Raw genomic sequence first — 16,467 nt, forward strand, 5'->3', positions numbered from 1 at the left:
TGTTGGGCAATAAAGTTTGTATAGATAAAATTTGCTCTTAATTTTGTGTGATTTTTACTAGGCTTTTGCTATAACACTCTGTTCCTGTAACCATAAATTATTAGACATGTTTTTATAGTGTTAGAAATGTCTGCATTTCACATCATTCCTATTATTATGAAGAAAGTTACTAAGGATGATTAATTCTATTTTCAACTGTGAAATCCTGTGTAAGAAATGGAAAATGGAAATCCAGCAAATATCTGAATATATGGATATTTTCTGTTATTATTTTATTTATTCATTCAACCAATATATATCAAGGGTTGACTATGAGCCAGGCGTTGTTTTATATCCTGGCAATGCAGATGTAAACAGCAGACATGAATCACTTTTCTGAAGAAGCTCATCCTCTGGCGACAGAATCAAGAAAGTGTGTAAATGAAATATGAAATATAGTAAAGGGTAGTGAGTGCTGTGGAGAAAGATCAAGGAGGAAAGAAAGGTGGGGGAGAGGAGGGTGTTTGGTTATTGATTTGTGGCTGTGTCCCCCAGGGGATGTACACGACCTGAAGGCAGGACCCTGTTCCATGTTACCTGTCACCATATCCAGCGTGTGTCATTACATGTGGCACATAATAAACGTTGAATGAGTGGATGGATACACTTGGCCTTGAATGAGTCCGCCTCTTACCCTGATCTACTCTTTCTCCCTCATGCTACTTTATAGTGTATATAATGCACTAATTAGTTACGTTGACTATTTACTGTCTGCCTAACTCAGCTAGCACACAACCTGCACATGGTTAAGAATTTTTATCTATTTTGTTCATTGATGCATCCCAAGCATCTGGAACATGGCCTGACAAGTACTAGGATTTAATAATTATTTGTTGAATGAATTAATGAATTTTAATAAGTAATTTTCCCTAAGAGGGAACAATGAAGTTATTAATTTATAACATAGGAATTTTATTTGCTACTTTTGGCAAGCCGGCTTATTCCTGCCAACAGCACACTGTCTGATTGCTACTGACAAATTCACAATTTGTGTGCTCAATTCTCCCATGAATAAAATGCTTAGAAAGTTATTCCTGATGCCAAATTCATGTATCTGAGATATCAAATATTGAAATGTACTAACTGTATACTTTATCGACTATCAATGGCACAGTTTCTCCTCTATTCTTAAAAATTTTTAAAGAGACCTGGTCAAGCGAACTGTAACATTTACTCAATTTTTAAACAAGCAATAAAAGAGTGTGTAAGTGCAGATGCAACAAGTCGTTTGGACAGGCCTGACAGACCTGGGTGCCCGTTTTAGGCCACTGAAAGGCACTGCAAAGTTTTGTTGGTTTGTTTTTTATTTGAATAAAATGTTTTATATCCTTTCTCTTCCAAGACACGTAGTCCTATCCACAAGTTATTTTCTGACAAAGCAAATGGGATACTTATTTTTCAATCAAAGTTTCCTTTGTTACCCTAACAAAAGGATCAGAGGTTTTAAAAGAGGTGCATTTTACACTGGAAAGAGCCACAGACAGCTCTAGAAATGCAGCCTGAGAATCACAGTTTAGGAGAATGACACCTGAGGATAAATGTCCAATATTCACATAGTTTTAATGATCAGGGCGTAAACGTCAAGTGCACAGTATTTTCCTTCCTGGACATCTTGAAAAACCTAGTCATTTGCTGACAGCATTTTGGAAACATTCTTGCTCGTTATTTATACATGACTACTGAGTTGGATCTCAGTTTCACAAGCGCAAGACACACACCTCTCTCAAATCGCAGTCTACCCAGCATCATGCGCAGATATTCTTTTTGAAACAGTGAACAGCATCCATGAAGCCACTTCCATGTAGAAGACTGTGGGCTAATTTATTTTCATCGAGAAAGTTATGGTCATTTATAGAGAATTTAAAAATCACAACATGTTACATAATGCCTACTGTGTTCAAATGTGAGTTAATTTTCATAATCCTAACTTGCCTCTTTGCTCCTTTTTTGTCTTGCTGAGACTTCTAGAAGATTCTACATTTACACCAGCAATTTTCAAATCACTTCCACAGAACCCTAGTCCTGTGCAATGAGCTATAAAGAAGGGTTTCATGATGAAATAAACTAGAAAATACCATATAAAAATTTCCTTCTGTTAGAGACTTACAAGGCAAACTAGGATTTTCAAAACTCTAAGAAAGTCTGCGTTAGAGTGACCCCTTTAATTCCACATTTCCCGAACTTATTTTTCCCCAGAACTCTTTTGTAATGTAATGGTAACTCTATTTTTTGAATTATAAGATACCATCTATTGTAGCCACATCATTATTCTATGTGCCACTAAGAAAGGAAAAACAACACTGACAATATGTCTTTGATTTTTAAGGCTATTTAAATATACAGTCAACAAAACACAAACTCAAGATGCAGTACTTTATCCTATATAATGAATGGAAAGATATAGTCTAGAAGTGAAATGTTAAAATTACAATTTTTTATCATTTTTGTCCATGTTAGTAATTTCAGTATGGTCTATAGATTCTTGTATAGATTTCTATAAACTGTGAGAGGCAGTCCTGCGAATTCTGATACAAACGTATCTAACAGAATGCTGCTGTACCACCACACACATTTTGTTATCACAGGTGTCACTTCACACGCCACAGCTCCTGGTCTCTGTGAGTTTTCAAGGGTAAACTATGAGCTTAGAGGCCTCTGAGTTAGGAGAGGGCACTTTAAAGAAAATGCCAGGGCGGCACGAACCACATCTATCTATCCTCCTTGACGACCCATGACACCTGTCATTACAAATCTTACTCTTTTAATCCTCCTCATCATGTTTGCATGTGTGAGTTCCAGACTGGACTTTTAACTACCCCAAGTGGGATCCATATCTTCTTCTCTCTGTATCTCCCCACCATGTCCACTTTGTTAAAGAGTAGGATCATTAGAAATGTTATTTATTAACAAGAGAACATCTTTCTCCATGTAATAGCTAAGTGGAAACATCTCTTATTTGCAAACTCCATATTATATTACTATGGTTGTTAGCAAATCATACCTTCAGTTGCCTATTTGTAAAGAGTTTTGTTTGTTAAGATGAATAATACAATTTTATCTAGAAGTTAGATCAGAAAAGCCACACTAAATTTGCTAGTGCCATAAAATAAGTCATTTTAATAATTAAGATACATAAATAAAGTGTTTATGATAGAAACAATAAAGTTGTCTCTCAATTCTGTACAAACACTGAATTTCCAAGTAATTTGTAAGGAATATATTCATCTTATTACATTCAAAATAATGGTCAAACAATAATGACTACCCTTTTTTCTGAATGATTTTCATTTTATAGTCTGTAATTCACACAGTATTACAGTAACATAGTATTACAGTGCTTGTTAATCTCGAAGATATGAAATAAAATTCTTCTAATGGTGTGTAGAAAATAAAAATAAAATAATTAAAAATCATTTGCATAACTTTTATGAAAACAAAATAATTAATATTTTTTCTGTAAAAATAAATTACATACTTTATGCTGAAATGTCTTTCTATTAAAGTGTTTAGAAAATCGTTACATTCACGTTTTGGCATGGTGCTCGAACATTCTTATCTGCCATTCTCTCATGCATGATCAAATGAGGTGCAAGCTGCTCACACGTGAGAAAAACAGCTTATTTTCACAGGAAAGGAAATGATACATGAAACAGAGTTAATTTAAAAACTCAAGTGTCATATGATAGAGATACAAAAATTCACTAAGAAAATATATTTTTCAAGGCCTTCGAGGTGAGGCAGTCTTTGACTATATTTTATCAAAGGTAGTTTTTAATCACGCTACCCTGTAAATACCCATCCAATTAGCATGTTCATCGATTGCAGGTTATTGTCCCTTGTAATGATTTAAAGCCTAGTGCTTGGTCAACGGACTGAGGCACAGCAGTTGAACTCATTCCTGACCACCTTCTATAAAGGAGCAAGAGAAATAAGCATCTCCATTCTCCTCACAAGTGTGGCTCACAAGAGTAGCACCTTTGGCACCAAGAACAGTTTTCCATGTGGCAACCACGTGGCAGAAGTCTCTGGAGTGGCACAGCATGAAAAGTCTGATGCTTATGGCAGTGATATTATGGAGCCAAATTTGCTTGTTTCCCTAGAAAACAGGTGAACGAATTGACATAAGTTTACCCAGACAGTCAAAAATTGGTACTTATCCTCGAGTAACACCTGAAGGGCAATTTAGAAAGAAGCCTGTTTTCTGCTTTTTCTTCTTTGTCTTACTTTTCTTCTGCTTTTTCTCAGCCTTCTTTTTGCTTGGTTTCTTCTTCTTGTTTTCCTCTTTATACCATGGTCCCCAGACTCCTCCATTGAGCCGAGGGTTACTTCTGGGGTCTTTGGGGGGGTACCTGACGGGCACTGCAGTTTTGTTGTACTGTGAGAGCCTCCGCAGGAGCTTCTTCACGATTCCAGGATATCGGTTAGATAGATCCACTCTCTCATACGGGTCAGCTGTGATGTTGAAAAGCCATACACTTTTGCCAGTGGACAAGGTAATCCGTTCGTTGTGCCACCGATTTGGCCCCAGGTTGCTGAAAGACTGAGGGGGAACCCAGTCACTGTACCCAGGGTTTCCTGTAAGCAGTTTCCAGTTCTGCACCCTGATGGCTGACTGGATCGCAGTGTTCCAGATCCCATAGCCTGCCGCCAAAGAGCCATTTTTCGCCTTGGTATAAATGGGGTCAATGTTGTGCAAAATATCCACCCGGGGAGAACGAAGGCCTTCGCTTATGGTCTCCCAGATATCATAGCCATCCAGTTGAATGTCCTCATCAATCTGTCCTTCAGCCAGTGAAATCAGAGTAGGGTACCAGTCAGTGATGTGCACAAGCTCCTTACACACCGTTCCCTTGTTTTGCAGAAGTGGGCTATGCACGAAGCCAACAGCCCGGATCCCCCCTTCCCAGTATGTTCCTTTGCTGCCTCTGAGAGGCCAGTTACTTCCTCCTGCAGTGGGTTGACCGCCATTATCTGAAGAGTAGATGATAATGCTGTTGTTGTAGAAACCATATGTCTTTAGAGCCAGAGTCACATTGTTGATTGCTTCATCTAAGCAGGAAAGCATGGCAGCATACCTCCGCCTGTTTATGTTGACGATGGATCTGTAGTGTTCAAAATACCTGCTAGGGGCTTGCAGCGGTGAGTGAACAGCTTGGTAGGCAATATATAAAAATATAGGCTTTCTGGGGTCATGGGAAGCTAAGATTTGCTGTACTCTCTGAGTGTACATCTGTGTGGAGTAAATGCCATTGTCATAGTCCCAGGCAGCATTGTCATTTTCATACAAGTCATAGCCACACATCCCGGGACTGTCACATTTGTAGTGTGTATAGTAATCACCACTTCCCAAGAGGGAACCAAAAAAGGTATCAAATCCTCTCTTGGTGGGCATGCATTCTTTCCTGTAAAAACCCAAGTGCCATTTTCCAACCATGTGTGTTGAATATCCAACCTCCTTCAGCTTCTGAGGTAGAGTTGCATTGTCCAGAGGTAAGCAGTTGGGTTGGGTGGGTCTTATGATAGAATGCTGAAGTCCGGTGTGTATCTGATACCTTGATGAAAGAGTAAAAATGTTGTCAGTGCAGGATAACAGATATTCTACATAAAACAATGATTCTTAAATAATGTTTCTATGAAGAGAAACTTTACCCAAATAAAATATGACCAATTTAGCATTTCTACTATTGACTCAAAAGTCTTTCCCTAATTAGCTTCATATCCAACCTTCGAAATACATTTAACTCTAAATCAGGACTTTTAAAACTAAGATTTCATCACTTATCTCAAAGTGTTTTTCAAGTTCTTGTAACGGAATTAATTTGAGTAAACTTTAATCTTAAAAGATTAAAATTAATTATAACTAAAATTAGTTGTATGACTTAGGAAACTAACATAAGAGAAAGGATATATAAATTTCAGAGCACCATTATTATTTTTATTGTTTTTAGTCTAGGGACCTCGCATTAGCTCCTAAATCATTTCCTGAGATCATTTATGTCAAGCTAATTCTGAAGTACTCAAAATACACGCAGAAATTATACAAAAATCTGTTTGTCAAAAATATTTTATAATTAGTCTCCAACCTGTTAGATCTCTGTAAAGAGAAAGAGAATGTTTCTGACTCAAATACATTATGGTTGAAAAACCATTTTAGAGTAAATGTTTTAGCTGCTGCTGAGAAAGGATTACATTTTCCCCAGAATAGCAGGAAATGAATCCTTTCATATGTTTCCCACAGCGTTTCCTTTTTAAAAAACTGACATTCACTGACAATATAGTCTAAGAAAACATGGTACCCTAACACTTTCTATACACTAAAATTGAGTCAATGTTAATTTCTCTCACTGTTCTTTTCCCAAGGGCTTTTTTCCAGAGAATGGTTATTATCACACAAGAGTGTGAATTTTCAGTTGGGTCGAGATGTGCCTATTAGTTCATGACATTTTAAAAGCCCTTGATTCTATACTTATTATATAAGTTCGAAAAGACTTTTTAATAGAAAATATAGAAATCTGAGAAACTGAAAGTTGCAGAGAGTGTTAGGGTAAATGTGAAAATATTCTTGGAATCAAATTACAAAGAGTAATATTGAGGTCAAATACAAAACTTTTTTCAAATTGATTTAACCTGAAAGGCCAATGTGTTATAGGTGCCTTGGGTGAATAGTTCAATTTATTTTTAAATGTTCAAATGATAGCATAATGCAACTGTGAGCTCTTTTGAGGCATCCATCGCAGTAACGTGTTGATGGTTTTTAGTAGCTGTCGAGATATCTGGTCACTAATGCCAAGCAGCATCCAGATGGGCCCTGTCTACTCTGCTGATCATTTAGCTGTCAGAGTTTCACAATTATCACAGTGGTGGTAATTTAAAACATAATAAGCCCCCAAAGAAATAAGCATTTCATAAGCATTATTTAGCACCAAATTCAGAAGGTGTTATTGTCCTCGATAATTTTTGATCCGGTTCAGGATCCAAAACCTTTACTTGTGAAACCACTAATTTTGTAGAAGGACAGGAGAAATCGGTAACACTAATCAATACAAACATTGATGAAATTTTAACAAAGAGATATCTACATGGGTAAGAATTTAGGGAAGGATTTATGGGCATGTGTTATTAACTAAATAATTATCTTACGCAGAAAATGTACTTGGCTGGAGTATCGATTCAGTTTATGGAACCGCTAACCAATTCGAGTCTTTCTAATTAAATTGGGCATTTTCTCACCTAGAACTAAAGGCAAAGGAACTGAGGCTTTTGAAAAGTGTGAAATACAGGAAACGTGCACACAAAAAAGAGTACAAAAGAAGAGGTCTGCGGCTTTCAGAAGATGGTGTAAGGCTGGCAGATCAGTCAGACAGTTCAGAGCCTTTAATCAACTATGCGGTTTCTGTCTTCTCCGGAGAGTAGAATGGTTTTCATTTTGGAAAATTTAGAACCAACAGCAGAAAGTTTTGGCAGCAGCTCCTACAGAAGAGAGATTTTCAGGGCAGCACCTAATTAAATGATTTCAAGCTTCTGGGGCCAAATGGGAGGGAGTTTGGGGTAGAATTTGGGGCGTGGGTTAAGGGTATTGGTTTTAGGGTCAGACAGCCCTGGGTTTGAATTTGCTCCTCTGCTTATTAGCTGTGTGACTTTGGACAGTACTTAACCCCTCTGATCCTCAGTTTCCACACCTGTAAAATAGGGATAATGATATATATTGGGTTGCTGGAGCATCAAAAGAGAGCACAGAATCTGGTCAGCAGAGTCCATTCAATAAACGATAGCCTTTACGATCCTTATCCCAGGGTTCTGAATCATGCGTTACTAACATATTTATATAAAGTTTTATAATTTGTAGGCCCTCTTTCACATGCACTATGGCATTCAATCCTCATTACAACAGTGAGATGCGGGATTCTTTATGTCCATTTTATGGATGGGAGAATAGAGATACAGAGATGTCCCCACTCCTCCAGCCTGCCCCACCAGGTGGGGAAACTAGTTCTTGAACGACAGGGCCTAAGCCTGTTGCTCCCTATTCTCTGTAAGAGTTAATATCACTACTTCTCGAAAAATCAAGGAGCAGAGGAAAGACGCCATCAGTCTTGGGAAGTGAATCTATTCTAACTTCCTAATTAAAGAGAGGAAGGATTTATAAACCACATAGTGAGGCTTATTCTGATCCCGCAAAAACTTGAGGTTAGTTTTTTAAGTAGATGATTTGTGGGCATTTCAAAAAGAACAAATTAGGTACAGTCAAAAAGAAAAGAAAAGTCCTGAAAAGTTAGCTTCACTTTCTTTTTTAAAAAGGATCAGTATTAGGTAAATAACTTGGAAAACCAATGGGCATTTGCAAAATTTGCCCATGATTCTTTTCTCATAAAATAACGGAAAATCAACTGTATAATAGCACTATTGACTGGTGATAAGATTGACAATCTCACACTTTAATCTAGTTAATACCATATAGAAAGATTTCATTTACGTGATCTTCTCTGGCTTCCACAACTCTGTGGAGCCGGCCGGGGGGTTCGTTTATTAGTTCCATCTAACAGCAACAGCAACAACAGACACTGATGCTCAGAGTAATTTCATAGCACAGCCATGAGTCTTGAGGTTCCACACCGGAATCCAGACTTTTGGCTTTGGAGACTTTTCCATAGTACACTGACAGCTAACTGAACAGCTAGACTCATTTAAAATTTGGATTAATTCATTTGGATTAATCTTCAGTATTTATTAATTTGCTCTGTTAAGCAATATTATTGAGTGTATAAAGTGTGCCGGGAACTAAGTTTTTGTTTTATTTTGTTTTCCCTTTCTCTCCCCAAAGCTTGGTATCACTAAGTGTGAAGTAAAGATCCTACCAGCAATGGGAGTGTCTTGAAGGTATGACTTCTGTCAACCCTGGGATCAGATGGGGATAGAGACAGTGCTGTCAGTCATGGACAACAGCACCAAATGCTGACAAATTCTTTTATTGCAGGAAGGAGCTGGTTGGAATCTAGGCAAGAGCTTTATAGAGTCTTTGGTTTGATAGTGACTTCGACTTGGCAGCAGCAACTAACTTCAAGACCAATCAAATAATTCTTCAAAATATACTACAAAATCCTGATTAAGTGTTTGAGGATATCTGATCTGCAAGGTAATTTCTGGAACAGCACAACTGGGCCCTCTTTTTGGCCTCAACTCATTGATGATTATTATCTATGACTTGAATAAATAAATAGAAGAAATGCTTACTATCTAGGGGGAATAGTGCCATAATCAAGATTCAAAGTAATCAAAGTGACCTGAAATGTTGTTGAAACAAAGAGGATGAATTATGGATGGAAAGTTAAGAAAGGGCTCAAAGATTGAAGGGAACATGTCAAAAAGATGCAGAAGCCTGAAGAAGGGGCTCTCACTGGCCAAATCTGGGGCAACGTGAGCATCAAAATAAATAGTGAGAGTAACAAATTATACCCACTGAATGACACAGGAAACCCCGAGTCCATACTAATATAAGTAAATACGTAAATAAAAGTTTGGTATGGAATGGGATATTGATAGTCTCAAAGTTATCTCCCCACAAAACAAAGAGTAACTATACAGTGGAAACACCTGATAAGCACCATATTAATCAAATGATGAAAGTTAACATTATCAGAAATTGGGACAAGTCAACATCATATGCCACCAGATAGGATGCAATAAGGATGCAGCACTGTTTCTGTGTTATTCCAGCTGAAGATGCATAATCTGAATCTAATCCTAAGTAAACATGAGGCAAACCCTAACTGAGAAGCATTCTAGAAAATAACTGGCCTAAAATGTTCAAAAGTGTCAAGGGTAAGTAAATCAAAGAAGGAACCAGGAACTTTTCAGATTTGAAAGAGACTAAGGAGACATGACAAGTAAATGAAACACACAATTCTGAATTAGAATGGGTACAATAAAGGACATACTTGGAGAACTGGCAAAATTTAAATGAGGTCTGAGGATTACATGGGAATAACAATGTTAATTTCCTGATTTTTATAGTCGTTTTGTGGCTAATGTAAGAGAAAATCTTTGTTTGTAGGAAATATACAGGATGAAAGGGCTTCAGGTTGGCAATTAACTCTCAAATGGTTCAGGAAAAATGTTATTTGTGTTGTACTTAAATTTTTTCTATAAGTATGAGATTGTTTCAAAACATTTTAAAAATGTGTAATAAAACCTAATTGGGATAAATGGAAGATGTTACATTTTAGTTAAAAAAATAAATTGTTTATAGGTTAGTTAGTTCAGACTATGTAAACGGATCTGGGAAGTTGGATATATCAGATTATGAATTTAATAAAAAGCAAAAGAGAAAAATGAGAGCTAAAATGCTAATAAGATCCTACATTATATAAACACAGTGTGCAAATTCTGAGAAGTAATAATACCACTCTGATAATCAGAATATATCTGGAATATAGCATTCAATATTTAAGCGTGTTCCTCCAATATATATACATTTATTTACTTATAAATTACAAACGTGAACTATTGTACCAATTTATAAACATTATAAAATGTACACAAAATAGAAATTTAAAAAGATGAGATAAAAGTAAATACAAATATAATTTCTGGTATTTCTTCTTGCATCCTAATGAATCATCCTGTGTTGCTCTAGAGTGTATGGACTACAATTTGGAGACCACTGGTACAGAAAGGAGATTGCAGAGAGGTGAGAATTGAAACACAGAGATTGTTTAGAGGACTATTAGAGTAGTCTGGGTCAAAGATGATGGTGGCTTGGACCACCATCTGGTGGCAGTAAAAATGGAAGTAAGTAGATGGATCGAATGTATGCTTTGGATTTAGAGAGGATAGGACTAAATAAGTCAATGATGGGAGGGTTGCTGGGGAGGCAAAGGGAAAACTCAAGAATGACTTTTAGCTTTGTGGCTTTCATAATTTGGTGAATAGTGGATGGACCAGCTGATCTCTGTTTTATTCCAAAGTATACAATTAGGACTAACAGATAACATTTCATGGAAGCAAATTTCAACTCAATGCAAAAAAAAGAAAATTCTTAAAAAGAAAAGAAAAGAAACAAAACCCAATAAAATAGGCTGGATGCCCCCTTGCCAAGGATTCTATAAAAGATATACCTGAATTGGAAAAGAAGTACTGGGTGGCCTCTAAGGTTCCTTCTACCTATAAGAATCCATGGGTCAAGAACTATATCTTAACGTCTCTATAGAGAACTCCATGCCGCCTCCAAGCAGCTTTACAAAACCAAGTGGATAATATGTACAGGTATTTGATAAAGAAGTTTCCATGATGCATCAATAAATATTTAACTTCTTTCTTTGAATAATATAAAGTAAGCTTAAAAATAGGTTTTTTACATAATATATTCTGAATGCTATCATCGTGTTGGCCAAAAAACTAATTTTGAAATTTAGTGGATTTTTTTGCCACCATCTGGCTACCACGTGAAGAAAATTCCATATGAACAATTGTAAGTCGAGAGTCAATGCCAAATCTGTTAAAATCAATAGCCATTATTCTCACTTTCCTGCCAACTTAAAAGAAAAAAGCTAAGAGGGCCTTTTGGCTTGGTGTTAGAATACATAAAGAGTTTTGTAATCTTTTTAAATATTAATTTATATCACTGGGGGAGGGTAGTAGCAGTTATTTTTGAGTTCTCCTTCATCTAAGATGTCTAATACAATATTATTGTTTTAATCCAGTTACATATTTAATGTGCCCTTATAAGTACAAAATACTTATAGGAGAAACTATGAATCCTAATAGTTCCATGCAGACTCTAAAGTCCAGAAGGCTAGAGATACCAAACCAGCCAATAGTGGAGTAGGACCTGATATTTTGAAGGGAAAGAAACAGGTAGAAGAGACTGTAGTTTACAAATCAAATGTCACTCAGATATTTATAAGTTAGAAAAATATAACTAATTTTCCATATTCTGAAAGGTGTTCCTTTATCACTTCCTTCCAAAAGACTCTTCTGTCTCAAAGACTGTAACTCTATTTATAGGCCTTAATTTTGTCTTTCGCATAATTATATCTTCTGGTGGAAGCTGGAAGTGGGGGAGGGTGTCATAAAAAGCCTATGCTTAGTTTTTCATCTCATGTTTTCATGATGTTTCAGTTTTCACCATGAAAAACTGGGCATGGTTTAGAATGAATTACTTATTTTACACCCATTCATCTGCCATGAGCCAGACACTGCTAGCTTAGGGGGTCACAAGTTGAGTAAGATGGTTCCTGCTCTCAAAGAACACAGTGCAGCGTGAGAGACAGACAACAATTAGAAGATTATCCTGACAGGAATAAAAACCTCAACAAAGACAACCACAGCATTCTATGAACGCTCATAGCGGGTCAGGAAACGCTCTCAGAGGGGGCCATGTAAGATCTGAGTGCATTCATAGGAGTATCTAGCTGAATGTGGGGAAAAGTCAGATATTTAAAACACCTGGAACAACACAGACAAAAGCACAGTCACAAGGGAGTAAAATCTGAGATGATTCTTGAGGGAGGAGAAGCCATCCATGGGGAGAGTTGAAGGGAAGGCAAAGAGAGTGTTTCAGGAAGAGGAGTGGAATGTTCAAACGCAAAAGGAGAGAGAGAGAGTCTGGCACCCTGTGGATCAACAGTTCAGAATATGAGAACGGAGATTCAGATGTATCTTGATGGGAGATGAGACGATAGAGACAAGTAGGTACCAAATTATGGCGAGCTATGTTACAGCATACGGCTGTACTCAGGGTTTTGTACTTGATGTAGAGCTCATAGGAAGCCACAGAAATACTATGGAAAAGAGAATAACATAATAAAACTTTTCTATTAGAAAAATCATTCTGGTTGTAATGTGAAGGCTGGATTGGAGTGGAACAAGACATAGGTGGGGAATTTGCCCTAATCTAAGTAAGAGATAAAAGTTGATGGTCCAAACTGCGATGGGTAGACAGAGTGGATGAGAAAAGGAGAAGATCAGAGATTACAAAGAGGGACATTTGATAGGATTACAGACTATACATGGGGAGCGTGGGAGAGGGGAATGTTAAAAATGAGTCCAAAAAGTCTGGTCTGGGTGGCTGGGTGAAAGGAAGTTTTTTGCTCTGAGTTAAGAAATCCAGGAAGAGGAAGAGGAATGGATGGGAAGATGATGAGTCCTGCTCTGCATTTCGTTGGAAGCACCTGTACAATATCCATCTGGGGATGTACAGGATGAAATCACATAAAGATTTGAGGTTCATTAGCATACAGGTGGCAGGTGAGTTGATGGGAGCACAGACACTATCTAAAGATGGAATGGAGACTGAGGGGCAAAGATGGAGCCCAGGAAATACCCTCATCTAGAAGAGAAGCAAGGAGCACCAGTGAGAGAGTCTGAGTGACCGTGGGAGCTACAGTAGTGGAGGGGAGTTCTACAGAGTCGACTGCATCATGTACTGCAGAGAAGCCAAAGAAGGTGAGAGCTGAATAGCACCAACTGGCTTTGGCAATAAGCATGTATGACCTGATAAACTATATTTTAGCGGAATGGTGGGGGAAGAAGCCCAGATTTTAGTGAGTTGAGACATAAATGGAAAGTGAAAACATCTAGATGGTGAGCATAGACTATTTCAAGACATGGAGATGGTAAAGGAAAAAAATGAATATGGCAGAGCTCCCAGTGCTGATGTGGAGAAGTGATTATGGTGCATTGTTGAGTGCGAGACATCTGGCCATGGCAGAGTATCGACTGTATTATTCCATTTTTATAATAAAAAATGTGTAAGTTCCATGAGGGCAGGGACTATTCGCTGCTGGATCTGCATCACCTAAAACCATACTTGGCTTGTAACAAGACATCAATAAATGTTGTTTGAATGAATGAATGTACTAAAGTGTGTATGTATTCACTGAGAGAGAAAGAGAAAGAAAAAAATGTAAAAATATACACCAAACTGCTAGACATGGTTATTCCCAGGGAGATAACAATTGTGGGAGAAGAGGAAGCTTTCGATTTCCATTTTACAAATTTACATATAAATGAAATTTAGATGATTGCTTTTCAAAATAACTAGCTTACTCTACTCAGACTAATTTACTAATGTGGAACCAGTTTTACCAAGGTGATTAATTAGTTTAAAATGAAAAAAGAAATCTAAATGCTAAATGGACGGAAATGCTCATTCATCTCATCAAGGAATGTTCTTTCTAGTAGGGACATCTACTCAGGAGACTACCTTTAGACCAGAAGAAAGGGGATGGGATGAGCTAAATGAATTCTGTAATTACCCCCTAAAAGCCAGAGAAAATGCCCCCTTTTACCACACAAGCAAAAGGATAACTTGTCAAGTAATTTTTAAATGCCTGCCTTCGAATAATCTTTCCTGGTCCTCAGAGTTGCTGTTTGTCCTTGCAATTGCCTTGCTCATGCACAATATGTTAACATTTATGACATCAAAGCTTTTGCTACCTCATTACAGTTTTCCTGGTCTCATTAGACACACGGCTGCAAATCACATGCTAAGTGGTTTCTTTCTGGAAACTTTCTTTTTAACCTCATCTATAGTGGGTGTGAATTCTTGGTAGTTTCCATCAAAAAGTAAGTTTAGTCCCCAACTAGAGGATCTTCTCCTGACTCTTTTTTTTGGTGTTCTCTTTCTCTTTTAGAATTATTCCTTTTGAAGACCCATACTTTCTACACTCTATTATTAAAAAAAAATAAAGTTCAATACATAAATTAAAGACTACCAAACATCTAAGTGAACATTCACTTATATGATTAATGGATTTCTTATCTGTAAAATTAGTTACAGAGTAAATTTAAGAGGGAACTCCAGAGATACATTTGAAATTATTTAATTTACAGAGAGTGTTTGAAGGACACATGTATTCCATAAAGCAAAGTGTACACATACTGTCAAAATAAAATTTCCATTTTTCTTGCTATTCTCACTACTACCACAGAGTATTATTACATCAATTTATTTAAACAGTGTGCAGTTATCTCCTCTATTCTAAACAGAAAATGTACTTAGAGGTGTAGACCAGAGAGTAGCTTAACTATTAGACCACATTTCATGTTACCAACTTTGCCCTAGAGACAAGATGTGTATGTGTTAGGGAAAATATCCTTAACCAATATCCTATGATATTAGTTAGGATTCCCAATTTAAGATATAGATTCCTTAGGGAAAAAATCCTTTCAATTATTTTGAAAATGTCATCTTTCACTTTGCTCTATATGCATCAATCCATAATTTAGTTATTCCTCTAGAAATAGGACTGCCATGTTTAAGAAGTCCAACATTTTCTTTGTAGTTCTTACTTCGAGGAAGAAAAAAAATGAAGAGCTTGACATTTATGCTCCCCAGATGGCTCCTTTAGGAACTGGCCCAACAACAAGGTAGGACGAACTCTTGCATTCTTGATCAGAATTACTTCCTCTTAGGCAAGATTAGAGATTATCTTTCAAATAACTGAGTATCTTTGCACCCGAAGTTAGCCACACATAGCAAAAGTATTTCAAGTCAGACTCATGTGGAAGTCATCAATGTCTTAGCTGCAAGCCATGCAGAAACAAACAAGCTCAAGATGGCTTAGCAGAGAAAATGGTGGCAGTCTCCACCATTGGCATTTATTAAAAACCTGCAATGTTCCAGGCACTGTCCTGTGGGTGAACAGAAAGGATGGTGGGAACTTATGATAAGTAACTCTGTGGGACACACGATATAGGAAGTATCAAAAATACAGAATAATTTTTATGTTTTAGGGAAAGTTTAGAAAAGAATGTACTTTATTCCTTAGGACAGTTGGGTTTACTACACTTTCAGTTAGTTAGCATTATTTTCAAAGGAAGTCTTAAAATCCACGTTATAAAGCAATCTCAAATACAATAAAGAGAATGACTGAGTAAAAACTGCATTAATTGGTATGACCAAATGCTCAAGGCTAGAGCCATTGCATTTTCATGCAGGCATCATTAGATATAGGACACAGCCACCAACTGACATGTATTAAACAATTCTTTTCCTAAAAGATAAATTCATGGACTTCTAATCTATTTGCGACTTTGACCTTCTATTGGTGACGTTCCTAAATTCTAACAATGATGACTATTGGGCCTATCCTGAATACAGATATTGAACTATTTTGAATAGCTTAGGATTTATTATTAAAATGGCAGAATTAATAAGCAATTAGTTCTGGCAGATAAGGATGTGGAATTGATATATTCTGAAGTGTTGAAGTTATAAGTAGCTTTAAATGAAAGAAATTTAGCAAATTAGAATGTATCTCATGCTCTAATAATTATTATAGATCATGTTTCATCCACATGCAAAGCAGCGTGTTACAGATGCCTTAATTTTATGAACTAATTCTTTTCATTCAACTTTCTCCTTTACGTAGAAAAATATCCAGAGTACTTGTTGTGTTATTCTGAAGAAATTTTAGTACGTTTAAA

At 36.8% G+C, this 16,467-nt stretch overlaps 1 protein-coding gene across 1 annotated transcript in view; it reads right to left on the reverse strand.

The window, feature by feature from the left end:
• Positions 1-1,335: 1,335 nt before the first annotated feature.
• The window catches only part of ARSJ (arylsulfatase family member J), a 78,274-nt gene continuing 63,142 nt past the window's right edge, over positions 1,336-16,467 (reverse strand). Inside the window, exon 2 of the mRNA XM_014859931.3 lies at positions 1,336-5,591. Coding sequence (XP_014715417.3) covers positions 4,193-5,591 — 1,399 coding nt within the window. The 3' untranslated portion in view covers positions 1,336-4,192. The remainder of the gene's footprint in view (positions 5,592-16,467) is intronic.

The sequence above is a fragment of the Equus asinus genome, chromosome 3 (assembly GCF_041296235.1).
Source record: "Equus asinus isolate D_3611 breed Donkey chromosome 3, EquAss-T2T_v2, whole genome shotgun sequence".
Lineage (NCBI taxonomy): Eukaryota > Metazoa > Chordata > Mammalia > Perissodactyla > Equidae > Equus > Equus asinus.